Source organism: Mastigoproctus giganteus, chromosome 11, assembly GCF_048544385.1.
Source record: "Mastigoproctus giganteus isolate SK-2022 chromosome 11, ASM4854438v1, whole genome shotgun sequence".
Lineage (NCBI taxonomy): Eukaryota > Metazoa > Arthropoda > Arachnida > Uropygi > Thelyphonidae > Mastigoproctus > Mastigoproctus giganteus.
In genome coordinates this window covers 38,876,943-38,897,920 of record NC_143585.1, presented here as the reverse complement: position 1 = coordinate 38,897,920, position 20,978 = coordinate 38,876,943, and the positions used below count along the sequence as shown (strand labels likewise).

Here is a 20,978-nt window from a genome sequence, read left to right as displayed (position 1 = left end):
CTTCTGAGTCACTTGATAATTTATATGCATCCCATGCATTTTTCTTCTCTGTCACGAGTCTCATTAGTTCATTTGATAGCCATTTAGGCCTAAACCTTGAACAATATTTCTTAATAGGTATGAAACTTTTAGTAGCTTCCACGATTAATTCCTTGAATGCTTCCCACTTAGAATTTACTGTTGGTAACATCATCAGTTGATCCCACTGTACAGAATTTAAAAACTGTCTGAGACCACTGTACTCACCTTTACGGAAGCAAAAATCCTTTCCTTTACCCCCTGATGGTAATTATATCTTTAAGTAAATCCCACGAGTACACTGTGATCACTGCCTCCTAGTAGTTCCTTTATCTGCAAATTCTTAATACACAAATGATCACCGCTGATAACCAGATCAAGAGTATTACCCTCTCTGGTTGCCTCTCGAACATGCTGCTGCAGAAAACAGTCATCCAATAAATCCACAAAAGTCTTACTAGTGTGTGAGTGACCAACCCACAAGTTCCAGTCAATATCTGGGAAGTTAAAATCCCCCATTATAAGACATTCTGATTTACTAGCCCACTATATTTCTCTGTACAATTGTTCATTGTACTCATTTGAGTCATTAGGCCTATAACACACTCCTACTCTTATTTTAGCTTTCGCAGTGCTTATGTCACACCAAACTGACTCAACAGGGCACTGTTCATCTATATCAACTGGATGCACTTCTTTTGATTTTGTTTTTCTTAATTAACAGCATGACCCCTCCTCCCTTCCTATCCTGTCTATCCTTTCTGTACACATTGTACTCCCCAAATTCCAATTCTGCATTCCTAATATCAGTGTGACACCACGTCTCTGATATCCCAACAATATTTGCCTTTGATGTCTTGACGAACACTTCAAATTCATCAAATTTATTTACTATACTTCTAGCATTGGTATACATGCACTTATTCCTAGTTACCATGACACATCCCATGTACCCACCTGTTTCACGATGACTGCCATCAGTCCTTGAAACCCCCAGCACCCCTCGCTCCAGGTCATTACTTATTCTAATAGAAGTTGTGCAATAATCACCTTCACCTCTGCCTGTGGCTACTTTTAACCTTTTAGTCTGTGAACCCCCCCCCCCCAAGCTAGCAGTTTTCTGGCCCACCTAACACTGCCTCGATAGCATCAGCAAATATTCTTGCACCCTTTCTATTTAAGTGTATCCCATCCCTATAGAAGCAGTCTCTCCTGTTAACAAGCACAGACCACGCTGAAAAAAATTCTACCCCATGAACCTTGCACATTCTCCCCAGGGCCGTATTGATTGACAAGGCTCTCATCATGTACTCCTATCATGTCTGGGCAGAATTGCAGACACTTTCAAATTTAACCCTGACTTACGACTTTTTTGCAACATTGACCTGTACTTGTTAAGTAAATCTGCAGATCTCCTACTCTTAATGTCATTTGTGCCAACGGTACAACAATATCACCTTTTGTGCCCTTAAAAGATGATATATGCTTTACAATGTCATCAACTTTTGCCCCTGGCAGACATACCCTGGTCCTTTTCCATCTATCCTTTTTACACAATATATTCCCCATTTCCCTGACAATAGAGTCACCAACAATAATAATAACTAGTTCCTTTGGTACCAGTGCATTCTGCCTTGGAGATTGCCGCTGTGTTGCCTAATGCCCAGGAGTGAGCTCTGACGTTGAGATGGGCAGCTAAGGACTTGACAGGACTCATATTAATTTCTTCGAGGGCATCTACCCTACACCTCAAGCTCTCATAGACGCCCAGTAGAACGCTGAGTTGATGCCTAATTTCTAGACACTCTCTGCACCTGGCACACACACACACACACACACACACACACACACACACACACACACACACACACACACACACACACACACACACACACACACACACACACACACACACACACAAAGACATCCTCCTTGGCTAGATCATGTTCTGTTCCAGAGAGTTCTGCAAACATTTGACAAGTTGCACATTTTTTTAGGCTGTGATGCATTGGAGAATCGCCCCCCCAAGTTCTCCCCCCCCCCGAGTCACAGCACTCCTGCCACTTTGTGCCCGGATCAATAAGATCAATAAATTTAATTAATTAATTGTCAATACTACACTATCTAATAGAATCTTAAATGCAGTGATGCATATTACGCTATATAATTATACATTAGAACTACCTAGTTACCACAATTAAAAATTTGAATTCCCTACTACTCTATACAAATACAATGGCTGCAAGATTCAAATGAAATGACGGTTTTACGTATATTAAGTAGTAATCTCCAAAAACTCTTTATCTAAATTAAAAATAAAAATAACCAGCATAACTATAATTATAAGACTACGTATAAAGTACAATATAAAATTACAGTTAGGTAAATGAAAAGGCAAACACTTATCCCTTTTTCGGAGCCTGTAATTCACAGCTGTAATTTTTAAAGAGAGTCAGCGCCCTTTCTTTCCTGTATAAATTTTATTAAGTTGTGTGCACTTCAGCCACTATGAACTCCTTGAAGACTACTTTTTACTGTGATGTATATTAGCTGAGAAGTGGAATAAGTCATAAATTAATGTGTTACCGAAAGATTTTTATTTGAATAACAAGTTATCCCCTCTCATGAACATGAAAGGGAAACAAGTGTTAAATTAGATAATAACTTCTATAATCTGGAAAAGAGCTAGCCAGTGAACACGGTGTGTTGTTCTGTTGTCATTTTCTAGTGAGTTGATCTCTTTGAGGAATACAGTGATGGACAGTTTATTGTAATCATGGATAGTGTCATCGTTTGGATAATGTTATCACTTTTGTAAAGTCCTGATTAGATGTATACAAATATGTATAAAAAACATCATTTATTGTATTCAGGTTTCAGTTTGCATAATTGCTTTTTTGCTTCGCTGCAATTTATGGAAATTGCAAATGTCCCACTGAATGCAAAATGACACTGTCATTTTGTTTAATTTAATTTTTTTAATTTTGTTAAGCTTTATTAGCTGAGCTGAATAAAGCTCATTCAATGATATTCTATTGCTACTCAACTCAGCCCTTTTTTATAACAATATAAGACATTCTCTTAATATTATAATTAGTATTATAGTGTTATTATTATAATTAGTATTGTAGTGTTATTATTATAATTAGTATTATAGTGTTATTATTATTATAAATATATGTGTGAGTCAAATGAAAATGAGGTTTTTATTATCTAAATTTAAATTATATTCCACTGTGAGGTGTAAATTTAAGTACCAGTAGTAATACATCTGCTGATTGGACATAATGATTGTCTGTATGTGAGGGAAGTGATATGTAGTAGCAGAGACAATGTGATGTTCAGGGGGCTCAAGTAAATAAGTAATGTTGAGGATACCTGATCCTTGTTGCTCGGAGTGAGGAGGCTCCTTTTTTGTTTGAATTTGGGCCCTTTTCAATTATAAACCTGGGTGCAATTGCACCTACTGTTCTCCTTCTCCAAGGATAGTTTCACAGTGATGAATGCATTCACCTGCCTGTGATCTTGTATTCCAGCCCATAGTATCTGCTGAGCTGTGATTGTGGGACCGAGAGTGGGATTGGAAGAGGCATCCTTGGATGTATTGTATCATTAGTATAGGGTCCCTTACATTCACTAGTTCCTGCATAAGCACTCATATGGCAGCCCATGTCTTTGCTTTTAAGTAGTTGGAGTGCCTTCCAAAGGTTAATCCTTTGTCCTACGTAAGATGGTCCATGTGGGAGAAAACTTTCTTCACTAGGGTGCTGCTTATTTGGAAGTCAGTGTTGTTGGGTTTTTTTTTTTGACACTACAGGTTTATCAGATTTCATTTGGGTTAGGCTCCAGACCATTGAGGTTAAATAATTCTGAAGCAACTATTTAGAAAAGCAGTAAAGGGTACAACTCTCAATCTGCTTTATTTTTGTCATGGGGGATTGATATTCTGATATTTTAGCACCTAACTGACAGTTCTTATTTTGTTACACAATGATGGGAAATCACACACAACTCAACAAGCTATAGCAAATATCCAAAAAGAGCACTGGAGAGTGAATCTTGTTTTTTTGGGAGAATGAGATATTTTTTGGAAGACTGAAACTGATCTAGTGGGATGTTAATTCCACATGGATGATGAAGTGCTGTCTGACAGTACTTCATCATCAATGAACAGTAACCAGAATACTTTTGTGAATAGTGTTTGGTCCCTGAGGCTGTCACAGACAGCCTTTCAGGTATGACAAGCTGGGCTTGCTACCTGGGAGTCTAAAATACTAATGGAAACTGATATTCGGGTGACTTGAGTCAAGTGGACTGCATTTTGCACCTTCACAATGGTGGGACTATTAGTAATCCTAGATAAAACCCCCATGTGCAAATCCTGAAGTATAGCACCTAGTATACTGGAGGTGATCACCCAGATGTCAGCCAAGCAGGGTTCAAGTGTAGCATTCACACCACACAGAGGAATGTGGCCACTAGACGGTAGATGACTCATCAACCAGTATAATACCACCACTTTGCTTATTGGAAACTTGAAGTGGTGAAACTCATATTTAGTCTCCAGAGAAAAGTTCCAGCAATCCCTCTTCCATCATACATTATGATTGTCTTTTTGAGGCTATGATGAGCATCACGGCAAGATCCAGTTGGCATTACATTTTGAAGTACAACTCTCAAATATAGAGTTCACAGGCTAGCTGCTAGACAGTCCACCAGAATAAACCTATTGGTTACTCTCTAGGAGGCATCCACATCAGCTATGTATAATCTCACACAGGGTAGGCTGGCGGGAGTTGGAATAGTGTGTATACTGATGGCATTGTCGAAGCCACATTATGTCAAGGAGCTGGGTATATTCTTGCTGTGTACATGCCATATCCAAAATTTTATTACTTCATACATCATTTCCTCCGCACCTTTTATTACTATCAAATATTTCACGAATAGTCAAACTAATAGAATGAACTTATCTGCGAAAAGATCTAAACCTCCCAAACACTTCTTCATTCATTTTACAAATACGTGTGGTCTTAGTTCCAATCTCAATGATGTCTACAATTTGCCAAGCCCCACTTACTTTTTTCTGATAGAATCCCAATTATTGGTTTATTCAACCACTGCTCATCTCATTTGTCCTAATTATTCATTGTACAATTCCTTTAAATTTCAAATGCGGTACTTGTACATATACCCATTCTCATATTCGCTGTCAGGGACTTAGTAATCTCCTCTTTTTGATCTTCTGAGGCTTAAAATCTCTCCACTCCTCTCTGTCAAATTCATCTATTATCTCTATCATTCTTCCAACTCCATTAATCATTTGGAACTGTTTGACTTCCTTTCTTTGAAACTCAATTTTCTCCAGTCCAACTTTCCTAACAATGAGGAAAATTTTCTTGGTAATTTAAATGTTCAACTCCAGCTGGCTTTTGTTTTCCAGTTACACAGACCCAGTTGAGATGTTAAGGCTTTTGCTATTGCTAATGACCTTCCCCAATTTGTTTGTTTGTCTACCAAAATAACAGGCAATTCTAATGTTGCAACCAACACTTTTGATCTTTTTTTCGTGAACAAACCTTACAAGTACATGGTTGAAATGAGTTTCTCTAGGCACCGCAGATCACCAATTGGTCATGGTTTCTTCTCCAGTGGAGCCTTTCTTTCATTGCTGTTCTCAATCTCATATTGTTTGGCATTACAAGAATGCAAAATGGGATGATCTGCAGGGTTTCTTTTCTTCTTTTTCTTGGTTGGATTATAGTTTTAAATTTTCTGATGTCAATATCAGATTGTGCTGGTAAAATTATTCTTGTAGAGATGAAATCATTTATTCCACACTCCATCTTAAAATCTCTTCCTTTGTCTAAACCTTGGTGTTCCAATAAATGCACTAAGACTGTTCAAGATAAGAATGTTACATATCACGGTTGGCTTGCATCCAAATCATCAGGTTCATTTTCTGCCTTCACCAAAGCTTGCAACAATTGTAAAGCAGTTGATAATCAGTCCAGACAAGATTTTGAACTCACCAATTTTAGAAAACTTACCTTTTGTCCAAATGGTATTTGAACATTCTGGTCTCTTGCCAAATCTATTGGCTGCAACATTTGTCCAGCACTACTCCCACCTCTGTTAAAACCCAGTGGTTCTATTGCCACTTCAGCTAAAGATAAAGCTGACCAGCTAGCATCTTACTTTTCTCTTAACTGTTGTATTGATAATCTTGGTAAACCACCTCGTACCATTCCCAGCACATTTCATTCAACGTGACTTTCTGTGTTCTTCTGTGAAAAGGATGTCTGAAAAATCTTGACATCCTTTTCACAGAAGAACACAGGAAGTCCTGATGGCATTTTTCCATTTGTTTTCAAAACCTGTGCTCCTGAGCTTACGCCCGTCACCACCAAATACGGAGGATGCGGAAAGGTCAGGGAATGACCACCGCATATTCCAGGTGCAGTATGGCCTCAGTTGCTAATGCTCCTAAAAACCAAATAACAACATAAATTCCTGAGCTTACTCCTGTTCTGTGTCACCTTTTTACACTTTTTTGTTCCATTGATGTTTTTCCTTCTGCTGGAAATGTTTTGTCACATCCAGCCAGTTCCTAAAAAGAGATTTAATAAAGCCCTCCCATCCCATTGCACTTACTTATACCCCTTCTAAAGTAATGGAGAAATCCATGAACCACAAATACTAGACTATCTAGAAACCTTCCATGTGATCAGTGATCGCCAGTATGGATTCCATCGGTGTCAAACCACTTGTGATATACTGGCTTATGTTGCCCATCTGTGGACAAACTCAGTGGAAAAGTTTGGTGAAACTCAAGCAGTTGCCCTGACATTTCAAAGGCTTTTGCTCATGTTTCACATACAGGTCTTCTAAATAAGCTCACCTCTTATAGTTTGCCAACTGTTTTTTGTAATTGGATATCCTTCTCTCTCTCTCTCTCTCTCTCTCTCTCTGTTCACTCATTACAGGTGAAGGTGAATATCTCTCTGTCTTTGAACTGCTCCACTAATCCTCAAAGTTCAGTTCTTTCTCCCACTCTTTTCCTCTGGTATATTAATGACCTTTTTCCATTGAATGGAAATCCTATCCATAGTTTTGCTGACATTAACACATTGCATTCCACCTTCCAGTTTGAGAAACCTTGTCCTGCACAAATAGCTTCAACTTCTCAAATATCCACTACTACTTTCTTAAATGCTGATCTTGAAATTCTCAAGTGGGACAAAAATAACCTAGTTAATTTTAATCCTTGTGAAACTCCAAGCTTGTCTTACATATTACAAAAATGAAACTTCTGCTGCTGTGCTTATCTTTGACAACACTCAGATGTTAAACAAGATCACATATCTCTCTTAGGGATTATCCTGACTTCTTATCTCACTTGGCCTGAGCACATCACAAATATTACTTCCTCTGCATCTAAAAAAAACTGGATTTTCTCTTTTGCCTTCAGCATTTCTTTTCTTCTAAATAGCTACTCACTCTGTACAAATATGAAGTGTGCTCTACCATGGAATATTCTTCCCACTTTTGGGACAGTGCCCCCATAATCTTTCTTGGACTTCTAGGCTTCATTCAAAAGGGAACAGTTAAGTTAATTAATGACCCATTCTTTCCACCCTCTGTTTCATAGACATTCTGTTTCTGCTGCATGCCATTTCTATAATTCCCCACTCTCTCTTCCAAATGATTCTGAACACATGCCACAACCATTCAGCAGCTTTTTTCCGTCTAGCTTCAGAACCAACTTTTCTCCTTCATTTATTCTTTCCACTTCCATTTTTCTGGAACAGCCTCTCCTCACACGTATTTCCTGAATATTATAATCTACAAAAATTCAATCTAATGTTAACAAGTATCTCTCATCTTTCAACCTACGCATAGTACTAAGTACTGTGGGTTCTAATACTTTTCATGTTTAGTGTTTTCATAAAAAAATAATAATAAAATAATGTATAAAAAATCTGGTGTACAGATGAGATCCTTGCCATGATTTGGTTCTTCAGATTGTCTCAAAGGTGTTCTGAGAGATTTCACTCAGGATTCTATGATGGCCAGGCTTGTTTCGGAACTTAAAATCAGCCTGTGTTTGTCAGATGGAGCATTATTGTGCCAGAATATAAAAGGCCCTTTCCATATAATTGGAAAAATGTGGATATCTGGAGTTTTCCAAATGTCAATACATAATATTGCAATCAGGTTTTACAACTGTGACAGACAATTCCAGTCTGAGCCACGGAAGGCATCCCCATATATTGTTGCCTTGTCCTGTGTACTTTATTGTTAGAATGATGGATATAGTAAGCAGTTTTCGTACAAATAACAGTATTACGTTTTGCAGGAATATCTTTGTGGGAATAACAAGACCATCCTTACGGGGGGTTTTTTATTCCCTAACTGTTAGTATTAGTAGAGTAGAGGCAAATAGTGCAAGGAAACAAGCTTATACAGTATCAGCCAAAAAAAAAATTAAAAGAAAAAGCATTTCCCACATTACCTGCTTATTTAATTCTTCCTTAGTTTGTTCAGACTACCCACTTTCACAACACCACATAGAAGTTTGTTTCAATAAACAATTACTCTCTGGCTGAAAGCAAATTTTCACATCAGACATGAAGTAACTTCATTACGCACTATATAGTAATAAATTGTTGGGTGTAGGGAGTTGTTTACGTAATACCTGTGTTTTTATGGTTAAATCTCGCAGTGATTGAGTATAATGTCATTGTATCAGAAATTTCTCCTTGTAAATGATTATTTTTTTCTTACATAGGAAGGTTTGTTTGTTTGTTATTTGATTTTTAGGAGCATTAGCAACTAAGGCCATATTGCTCCGGGGATATGCAATGGTCATTCCCTGGCTCCGCATCCTCCGTATTTTGTGGACATGGGCTCGAACCCCGGTCTAATCAAGAAGTGTGTGCTACGCACTGCTGCTCCTGCCCACCTGGCTACGGAGGCGCCCTACATAGGAAGGAAGAGTTAGTCTATAATATTAGACTGAAACTCTAAGCACTTATTTAAAAATATGTAACATGAAATCAATATTTTAAGTGAATGTTTCTAAAGGTCATGTTATCTGAGTTTCAGTGTAGAAACTTGGAGTTTCCTGGTGGAGGGAAAAAAAAAACAGCCCTGGTGCCCCTGCTGGAGTAGCTCTACACAGGGTAAAAAACCTCCAGAAAAAGGTTGTTGTGAACAGGATTTGAACCCAGAAATTAGCTATAATGACTTGTTGCTTTGAAAATTTTTTTTTATAATGTGAATATATTTTATTTTAAAATTAAAATTGTGACTATGTAATATTGTTTCTTTTAATGATAATTTATATCTAGTATTTCCTTATTTTTCATGTTGGACAGCTTCCAGTATAACACTTGAATAATTTTTTTTATAAAGTAATAATTTGTGCACTTTGATTGTTGATCAAACTGTGCAGTTTTATTTTATAGGGTGTTACTGTTGCCTCCACTTTTAAGACACTATCGTTTCTTGACACACAAAGTTGTAGAAGAACATTATAAAAATTTACACAGCTTTTCCATAGGTGAAGGTGATGAACGACAAACTATAATTTGTCTTCAGGATACATTACAAAGGTAAATAATTCTGTTTAAAAATTTTGTATTGATTAAAATTATTATTTCATAATTTAATATTTTTACATGATAAAATTTTAATAATGATTTATTAATAATTAGAATTGCGGTATAGTTTAGGGCTAAAGCCTCAGGTTATGTAAAGAGTTTAACTAACTCTTTACATTGTGAAGCATTATTATTCAAGGTAGTTCAATATAATGGCAACTTGTTGCGAAGGTATTCACAATATGAGATATACTTAATGATGCCAATTTATAACTACTTAAGTAGTTGGCTATGTACTGAAATGATGCAATTGCACTAACTTGTATTAGAATTTGGTGATTTATTAATAATTCAATTTTAATTGATACAGAAATAATAAAATACTATGATAGCACTGCTTGAGTTTTAGTTCTTTGTGACTTAATTTAATTCTCACTTGTTAGCTGTTCTGTTTTCATACCTGAAAATAGCTAACCACATCATTTCTCTAATATTATTATAACAGACTTATTATATTCCATAACTTTGTTCAAAATTGAGTTTGAATTGATTAGTAATTGCTTTACAATTGTTGTGAGCTTTAGGGAAGGCAGAAAATGAAACTGGAGATTTGGACACTAGCTAATTATGTTACAATCTTACCTTGATCAACCTTAGCACATTTATTGGAAAACCAAGGTTTAGATAAAGGATGAGATTTTAGAATGGAATTTTGAATTAGCTGATAACTGCAACCTGATTATCTGCAAATATACTAAAGGCTGCTGGTGTTCCTCTCTTCTTGTTTGAATAAAGCAGTTTGCTTGTTTCTTTTAAATGTAATGCTAACATTTGAAAATCTCAACATAGCTCTCCAGTCAAATGTGCTCCAAATTCATTTACTCAGGTCATCACTCCTAGATATGTTAAAGAATGTGGTTTGTAAATTTGTTATTTTAAGAGTTATTAAACTTCTCATTTCCATTTTGGAATTTGATTACCAAAGCATACTAAATCAAAAGGATGTTTCTGACTTAGTCATGGGAATTTCTACTGCCAAGTTGTGGAGAATCTAAGATGAGGAAAAGATTCTGTTCTTTTGTTCAGTGAGGAAGTACCTCACTGCTGCTCAAATTTTATGAAATGGCAGTGCATTTTCAAATTTGAAATGTTTTGTATACAAGTTTCTCATACTCCTCAATATCATTGAAGATAAAAAAAAAAAGATGAAGAAATATCAGCTCTCTCAATTTCAGTGTGCGAACCTACCAGAAATTATTATGAAAGAAGAATTGATGTATAGTGGTCCTTAAGTACAATATAAGAAATTATGCCAAGTCATATTTGGCATTTTAACAATTCCTCGTTGTGATGCTGAGTGCGAGAACATATTCAGCCGGATAAAATAAAAAAATATACATATACGTTACATCTTCTCGTTTTGATAAAACACTGGAATGCACTTAACAGCTAAATCTAGAAAGCAAGAACATTCTTATAAACAAAACTTTGTTTAGCATATTTGAAGAGGGCAAAATCTGTGAGAGTATCTTTATTGAAGCATTCATAATCATTTTGTGTGTTAACAGACAACAATCCAAGCAGACAGAAAAGTTCTACATATGATAATGTTCAAAAACATACTGTACTACTAATAATCCTATAGTGGTTTTATTTTATATATACATATATATTTAAAAATAACTAAATGCACAAGGCATAATACGTTTAAGAGTAAGAGTTTAATATCTGTATAATGTCGGTGTAAATACACCATAGATAACTCTTAAGAAACTACGATGGTAGTGTGGGAGGCATCATTTGCTCTGTATCTCATATTGTGCTCTTCCTTGGCGCCTCCGTAGCCAGGTGGGAAGGAGCAGCAGTGCGTAGCACATGCTTCTTGATTAGACCGGGGTTCGAGCCCGTCACCACCAAATACGGAGTATGCGGAAAGGTCAAGGAATGACCACCGCATATCCCGGAGCAATATGGCCTTAGTTGCTAATGCTCCTAAAAACCAAATAACAGCTCTTCCTTCACAACGAGTTACCATGATATTGCACTACCTCGAATAAGTAACGCTTCACTGATAGAGAAGACTATTGTTACTTATTCTCAGTGAGTACCACCACCCAGACGGCACCATTTCAAAGCTGTTGGCCTATCATCGGTGGGTGGGCAGGTACCCTGGTAGTGCAGACATGACAACCCAGTTGTGAAGATAATCACACAATATGAGAGATTCCAAAAAGATATTAAACTCTTACTCTTAACGTATTATGCCTTGTGCAATTAGTTATTTTTAAATATTATCATATACACCTTTTGGCATCTCATATTGTGTGATTATCTTCACAACTGGGTTGTCATGTCTGCAATACCAGGGTACCTGCCCACCCACTGATGATAGGCCAAAGCCTTGAAATGGTCACAAGGGGAAGCCTGATATTCATGGAGTTTCCAAGAATAGGTAACAACAATCTTCTCTACTGGGGAAGCGTTGCCTATTCGAGGAATTTATGAGCTTTTGAGTAGTGAGTTGAAGGAGTAACTGTCCCTTTCTCCCTTCTACGGCATTTCCTTCCTCTACCTCTCCTACTATCACCTTCCAATTTTTTTTTTGCTTTCCTAAGTCTAATAGGGATAATATGAGGATAACAGAGATCTTTATCCCATTCCATATTTCAAACAGTGCTGTCTGGGTGGTGGTACTCACTGAGAATAAGTAACAATAGTCTTCTCTATCAGTGAAGCATTACTTATTCGAGGTAGTGCAATATCATGGCAACTTGTTGTGAAGGAAAAGCACAATATGAGATACAGAGCAAATGATGCCTCTCACACTACCATCATACTTTCTTAAGAGTTACTAGTGGTGTATTTACACCGACATTATATAGATATATATATATAGGCTAAAATAAGAAGGCGCCTCCGTAGCCAGGTGGGAAGGAGCAGCAGTGCGTAGCACACGCTTCTTGATTAGACCGGGGTTCGAGCCCGTCACCACCAAATACGGAGGATGCGGAAAGGTCAGGGAATGACCACCGCATATCCCGGAGCAATATGGCCTTAGTTGCTAATGCTCCTAAAAACCAAATAACTAACAAACTAGCTAAAATAAGATATTTTCCAGCAGCATGGCAAACCAGTAGAGTGAAAAAGAACTCAACCAAATAAAATAACAAAGATAACATAACAGAAAAATATATGGGGGGGGGATAAATAAGAAGAGGATAGTGTTGAAGCAATGTTCCTAAAATAATTTAGAAAATTATGCCAATTAAAAGAAATTTAGCGGCACCCCCTAGTAGGCACCCGTTTCCGAATTATGTGAAATCTCACTAATTTTGGATTAATTGGATTATATATATATATATATATATATATATATAGACAAATGTTTATATTCAGTGTATAGGGAAGGGATGCTGACCTATCAATTGCAGTTACCATGGAAAAATTGAGAAGGCTTGTAAGGTGAAGGAGATAACCTGAAATAAATCGATTAATATAAAAATAAAAATAATAACAATTATAACGATGTTACCTAAAGTAGTGGGTCCTAGGGCTTTACCTACTTCTTCAAAGGATTGGCAGCCAAAACTGTAGGAGCCACTACAATAAGCAGGGTCTCTGTTTCTGTTATGATGTATATGTGCTAAATGTATAAATCATAGCCAACCCGACAGAGACCAAAAAGAAAGGAATAAAATTTCAACTTTCCAAAAGAAAAAATTAGCTAAAATAATGCCAATAAAACTTTATTAAAGCAAAAAGAAGAATAAAAATTTTGAAATCAAAAAGACCAATACATTACAAAAATTAAAAAAGTAACTGTAGATTACAAGATAAAGTTAGGTTAAAGCAAACTTACTGTGTGTTTGGACTTGAATCGGTGAAATAGCTGCGTGTGGTGTTTACAGAGCAAAATTGGAGACCCAAGGAAGAAAGCCAGTATATCTCTGTCCGGAATGTTTATATAAGTTGAAGTAACCACGTGTGAGGGGGAAGAAGTGGAGTTGTCAAATGAACCGTCCCATGTTACGTGGAAGTAGGTAAATAAACAAATGAGGCAAAGTGCCAGCAAAGGGAGACTATGACTGACAAAGTAGTGTAGAAAAGACACTAAACTTTGTATCAGAATTAAAAAGAAATAATAGCAGAGGAGTAGAATCTTAATATTGCTTTTGGCCAGCCTAATTGCACATGAGAAGTAAAATGTACTAATTAAGGATAGTATAAAGCAATTTGAAGAAGAGTAATATACTTGTGCTTGGGTAGTCCGGGGTTGCTAAACCCGTACCATAGCTTGTCTCTGAACAAATGCCTCAAATGTTTAAGTCGGTATTGGTATTATTATTGAGTAAATGTAAAAAAAAAAAAAAATGGACATAACAGAACACAATATCCCCATGCATTGCCAATCCCTGAAAGTAATATGTAATCAAACAGTAAATATGTTGTTTATATCAAAGTTGTGGTTGGTAAGGTTTTTGAATTTTATAATATTTACTGCTTTTTTTGAAATGATGGTAGAGGAATGCTGTAGGGAAATTATTGCATAGCAATTTATCATGGAGTTGTTTAATATTGTCAGCCAAGAGACTGTCACTATTGCATATTGTAGCAATTCTGATGCATTGGGATAGTATTATATTAGCATGTACTTTTTTGGAGATGTTAGAGTGCCAGTGGGATGCCGACCGGGCTAGCCAGGTGGGTAAAGTGCCTGCCTGGCAACCCAAAGGTCGCGAGTTTGAATCCCGCCTCGGGCTTGGATCAGAGTAAAAAATGCAAAAACTTTGGGAGGTGCATTATGGCCACAGAAGCCGATGCACTAGCAAAAAAAAAAAAAAGTGCCAGTGGGTAAAACTGACTACATTAAAGTTAAAAGCATCTCTTTTATTATATATGTTGATTGTGGTTTGAGGGCTGCTAATATTACTATACATTTATTGTATATGTTGATTGTGGTTTGAGGGCTGCTAATATTACTATATATGTAGGGTAGTTGAATACCAATAAGTCATCAATATATCTCTAAAGTTTAATATCTGAGGGTAGAGAGGTCTCAGACCAGTATAGATATAGGTTAGCTAAGATACAGCTGGTAGGGCTACCCATGGGGGTACCTTTGGTTTGCAAGTATACAGATATGCCGTCAAAAATGTAGTTGTTGGAGACATAGAGATTAATGAGATTGCTTCAAAAAACTGAATTACAACCAATAATATGTTTGTATTTATTATAAATTTCATTCAAGACTGATTTTAAGTTGGTTAGGTCTATGCTGGTGAATAGACTATTGAAATCAAAAGTTTGCAGATGAGAAATATATCAGTATTCAGAGCATTAATAACTGAAATGTTGTTATTAATTATCTTACTATTAGGAAGGATGTTCATTATGGGTTTAAGTAACCTTTCTAAAGTTTTGCCAGGTTTATGGGTGTAACTGTATTTGCAGGATGTAATAAACCTAAATCCTGTAGGGTTTTTGTGGAACTATGAAATAAATATAAGGAAAATCGTAGTTATTAAAGCTGATTTTTAGTTTCTTGCCGTAAGCAATTAACTTCTTTGTGATGATACTGCTGTTGTTAGTGATGGACTTGTTGGTGGCACTGGAATTTAGTTCTGTATTTAATGTTTGGAAATAAAAGGCTTTACAGATAATGGCGTAATTGCAAGAGGCTTTATCAACAAGGGTGATTATGAAATGTTTATGCATGTCCTCCAATTGTTGTTTTAATGTGTAAAAATGAAATTTTAATTCTGCTGATGGTTGCACCTGTGGTAATGATAGCTTATAATGTTGTAGCATCATAGCAAGTACTGAATTAATCCATAGTTGGAAGGCTTCAATGGGGACGTTATGATGGTAAGAGAGCTTAAAACAGAAGTTAAGTAAATCCTGGTATAATTGTTTTCTGAAGTATTTAAAGTTGATTTTAAAGGGTGGCCTATATTTGAAGTCATAGGACGATGCTTCTGAGTTCCTTGCTAGGTATAATCTCTAGGTTGCCTGTTAAGATATAGCCAAAGTGTGTATCAATAAATGATACACACTTTGTATAATAATAATCAATAATCAATAATAATCAACCCTCCAGCAATGAGAGCACAACAATACAAATGGCCCTCAGTCCCCAGCAGCTTTCACTCTCCCTCTTACGGCAGCGAGAGGATCAGAGTGGAAGCAGAGGGTGCTAAGAATCTCTGGGTACGACCAGGCTGCCATGCACGGAAAATGAACTTGGCCTGTTATAACGTACGATCACTCATCGGTGAAGACAGGATATTAGAGCTGGAAAAGGAATTAGAAAATGTGAATTGGAATATCATCGGTTTGGCTGAAACAAGAAGAAGAAATGAATCACTTATAAGTTTATCAAGTGGAAATCTGCTGTACACCAATGGAAACAGTGAAAGGAGTGAAGGTGGAGTTGGGTTTCTGGTCCATAAAGATTTTAAAAACAACATTTTGGAATTCAAAAGTACATCACCAAGGGTGTCAAGACTAATACTCAAGATTTCTAAGAGGTACAAGCTGAAGATTATAATGATTTATGCACCAACATCGAGCCATGATGATGAAGAGGTTGAAGAAATGTACACTGAAATTGAGAGTCTTCTAGATGAGCAGAAAACCCACTACACTATTATTATGGGGGACTTCAATGCTAAGATTGGAAAAAGGCAAAACAGCGCAGAAAGAGGAACTATAGGAAATTTTGGAATTGGTGAAAGAAATAAAAGAGGTGAAAGACTTGTGGAATTTGCAGAATCTCAAGGAATGTCAGTAATGAACACTTTTTTCAAGAAAAGGGTGAACAGAAAGTGGACATGGAAGAGTCCAAATGGATTAACAACTAATGAAATCGACTTCATCCTCACTAACAGAAGATATATTGTGAATGATGTTACCGTCCTGAATAAGGTAAATGTTGGAAGTGATCACAGAATGGTAAGATGTACACTTGATATAGATGTAGGAAAGGAAAGGAAAAAACTGACTCGAGTAAATAATACAAAGGTCTTTGAGATAACAGAGGAGGAGAAAAAGCAGTATGTACTGGAACTTAAGAACAAGTTTGAGCTTCTGCAGACTGCTCAGGACCAAGATATCGACGAGGAATATTACAACTTTCTGAAAGTGATAAAGCCCAAGAAACCTATAGGGAAACAGAAATCCAAAGAAGAAAAAATTAGTCAAGAAACACTTGTCATGATGAACCAAAGACGACAAATGAAGAGCAAGAAAAACACTGACAGGGAGAAAATTGAGTATACTGAGTTATGCAAAGCCATTAGAAAGAGACTCAGAGAGGACATAAGAAGATTTAACACAAGAAAAGTAGAACAAGCATTAAGGGAAAACAAAGGATTTAAATCAGCAGCCATGAGCAGTAATACAGAAAGACAAATGATACTGAAACTGAAGAATAGCGATGGTGTACTTATAAACAGCAGAGAAGGCATAATTCAAATAGCAGAAGACTACTATAGAGAATTATACAAGGAGCGAGGGAATGATACCAGCAGTGGGGAAGATGGATTGCAAAGTAGCAACTCATACGACATACCCGATATTCTTCCTGATGAGGTAGAACATGCATTGAAGAAAATGAAGAATCGGAAAGCCCCGGGGGAAGATGAAGTTACTGTAGAGTTGTTAAAATTGGGAGGAAGAGACATAACACAAAAACTGGCAAGGCTCTTCACAAAGTGCATTAGAAAAGGTGTGATGCCTAAGCAGTGGAATAATGCAATCATAGTTTTGCTGCATAAGAAAGGAGATAAATCAGAAATTGGAAATTATAGACCAATTAGCTTGTTATCCCATATCTACAAGTTGTTCACAAGGGTCATTACTAACAGATTAGAAAGAATACTTGATGAGAATCAACCGAAAGAGCAAGCTGGCTTTAGGACAGGATTCTCAACTATGGATCACCTTCACGTAATATCACAGCTAATGGAGAAAGCAAATGAATATAAAACACCATTATGCCTGGCATTTGTGGATTATGAAAAGGCATTTGACTCCATACAGCATAAGGCAATGTTTCGGGCACTGGAAAGACAAGGCATAGATACTCCATATATTATGATTTTGAAGAAAATATATGAGAGTGCTACATCCTTTATTAGACTAGACAAAGACAGTAGCAAATTTAAAATCGAGAAAGGAGTTCGACAGGGAGACACAATATCTCCGAAGCTGTTTACTGCTGCCCTTGAGGAAGCTTTCAGAAGATTAGACTGGTCGCAGAAAGGAGTCAATGTGAACGGAGAGTACCTAAACCATTTACGATTTGCAGATGACATTGTGGTCATAAGCCACGATCCCAAAGAATTAGAGGAAAATCTTAATCAGTTATGCACAGTTAGTAAGGATTTTGGACTAAAGATGAATATGGCTAAAACAAAAGTAATGATGAACAAGTATGCCACGGAAAGGGAAATAATGATTGAAGGAGCAGTAATTGAAAACGTGGAGTCATATACTTATCTGGGACAAGTTATTAGCTGTAATAATGATAAATGGCTGGAAGTCAAGAGAAGAATAAATTTTGGATGGATAGCATTCAGGAAATATAGTCACATACTGAAGAGCAATATCCCAGTTTGTCTGAAACGTAAAATAATGAATCAATGTATACTCCCCACCATGACTTATGGAAGTGAAACTTGGGCACTCACCAAAAGAATGGAAGAGAAGCTGAGAACTACACAGCGAAGAATGGAACGAATCATATTGGGAATCAGACTGTTAGATAAGAAGAGAAACACATGGATTAGGCAGCAAACTCAAGTAAAGGACATTCTTATCAAAACTAAAGAACTAAAATGGTCTTGGGCAGGACACCTAGCTCGAAGACATCATGACAGATGGACTAAGAAAATAACAGAATGGTAGCCAAGAGAAGCTAGAAGAAAACCTGGAAGACAAAGGCGGAGATGGATAGATGAAATTCATGAGTTTTCGAGTAGTAAATGGATGGCCAGTGCTCAAAACAGAAGGAACTGGAAAGTTGCTGGAGAGGCCTTCATCCTGCAGTGGATTGAAAATGGCTGATGATGAATCAATATAGTAATGCTGGTACTATTGGGTTTGTGTTTCCTATAAGGTCTGGATGTATTTAGGCCTTTAGTAACTTGGAATTTGTCATCCAGACCTTATAGGAAACACAAACCCAATAGTACCAACATTACTATACATAAATACAAGTTAGGTGACTTTAAACAGACTATCTCTGACTGGGACAGTGGTCAGTTCAGCGTACAGAAGATCCATGATCTACTCTTTTGTACTAAACATAGCATCTTAAATGCCCTTTACAGATTCATACTCACCTTCAATTTCACATCTAAACATTTCCTTGACCTTATTACAGATATCTGTAAATTTAAATTAAAATCTTACAGCAAGCTTACCAGCCAAAATAATAATACCATCGTCATTTTTAATTATAATACTTGCCTAGACAATTTCAAAATTAATGATTGCATTAATAAATCTACAGACCTACTTCCAGATGGCTGCCAAAGCTTGAACATTATTTTCAGATTCAGATATGCTAAACCTTTTGAGCTAAAGGTTTGCAATTACAAACACCTAGCAACTAACTTGGATAACTTTAACCTTGAATCTACTTCTAATGTATGTATTTGCCATCAGCCCAATCTCCAACTGCTTATTGATAACACACTTTGGCCATATCTTAACAGGCAACCTAGAGGTTATACCTAACAGAGAACTCAGAAGCATCGTGTCCTATGGCTTCAAATATAGGCCACCTTTAAAATCAACTTTAAATACTTCAGAAAACAATTATACCAGGATTTACTTAACTTCTGTTTTAAGCTCTCTTACCATCATAACGTCCCCATTGAAACCTTCTAACTATGGATTAATTCAGTACTTGCTATGATGCTACAACGTTATAAGCCATCATTACCACAGTTGCACACAATGGTTTTCAACCGGGGTGCCGCAACAACATTCCAGGAGTGCCACGTGATTTGGGTTTAAGTTACTAAACTTATTATTATTATTTTTAAATTTATATGTTTATTTCATTATAAAAAGGTATACAGTATCTTTTTAATTTTGTGGTGATCTATAATTGATGTTTTCTTAGTACCTCTATATAAAGAATAAAATTATTATATACTGTATACATATAATTTTTATTATGAAATGTAATTTTTATAATTATATTATTGTAATAACTATAAATAAATATTATTGTAATATATATATATATATGCAGAGAGAGAATCGGATTTAACAGGCAGAAAATTCAGTAGGGGTGCCGCAAAATAAAATAAATTACTTAGGGATGCTGTTATTAAAAAAAGGTAGAAAACCGCTTGGTGCAACCATCAGCAGAATTAAAATTTCATTTTTCCATATTAAAACAACAATTGGAGGACCTGCATAAACATTTCATAATCACCCTTGTTGATAAAGCCTCTTGCAATTACACCATTATCTGTAAAGCCTTTTATTTCCAAACATTAAATACAGAACTAAATTCCAGTGCCACCTACAAGTCCATCACTAATAACAGCAGTATCATCACAAGAAAGTTAATTGCTTACGGCAAGAAACTAAAAATCAGCTTTAATAACTACAATTTTCCTTATATTTATTTCATACCAAAGTTCCACAAACACCCTACAGTATTTAGGTTTATTACATCCTGCAAATACAGTTACGCCCATAAACCTGGCAAAACTTTAGAAAGGTTACTTAAACCCATAATGGACATCCTTCCTAATAGTAGGATAATTAATAACAACATTTCAGTTATTAATGCTCTGAATACTGATAACATTTCTCATGTGTAAACTTTTGATTTCAATAGTCTATTCACCAGCATAGACCTAACCAACTTAAAATCAGTCTTGAATGAAATTTATAATAAATACAAAAATATTATTGGTTGTAATTCAGTTTTTTGGATCAATCTCATTAATCTGTGTCTCTAATAACTACATTTTTTATGGCAAATCTGTATGCTTACAAACCAAAGGTACCCCCCCCCATGTGTAGCTCCGTCAGCTGTATCTTAGCTAACCTATATCTATACTGGTCTGAGACCTCTCTACCCTCAGATATTAAACTTTACAGATATATTGATGACTTATTGGTATTCAACTACCATATATTTATACCTTTGCTGGTATTTGCCCTTCAGAACTTACTCTGGAGAAAACAAATACAGTAAACCCCCGCTATTCGCGGGGGTTACGTTCCTGAGAAATGCCGCGAATACTGAGTTATGGCTCCCATAGTAATAAAGGGGTTCCATTCGAAAGTATGAAATACAGTATATAAGAAAAACTAGTCTAAAATTGT

General features: G+C 36.2%; 1 protein-coding gene across 1 annotated transcript in view; it reads left to right on the top strand.

Moving 5' to 3' along the window:
- Positions 1 to 20,978, top strand: part of LOC150077924 (uncharacterized) — a 114,690-nt gene that overhangs the window by 23,886 nt on the left and 69,826 nt on the right. The window contains exon 3 of the mRNA XM_090384406.1: positions 9,489 to 9,635. Within this exon, the coding sequence (XP_090240532.1) occupies positions 9,489 to 9,635 (147 nt within the window). The remainder of the gene's footprint in view (positions 1 to 9,488; positions 9,636 to 20,978) is intronic.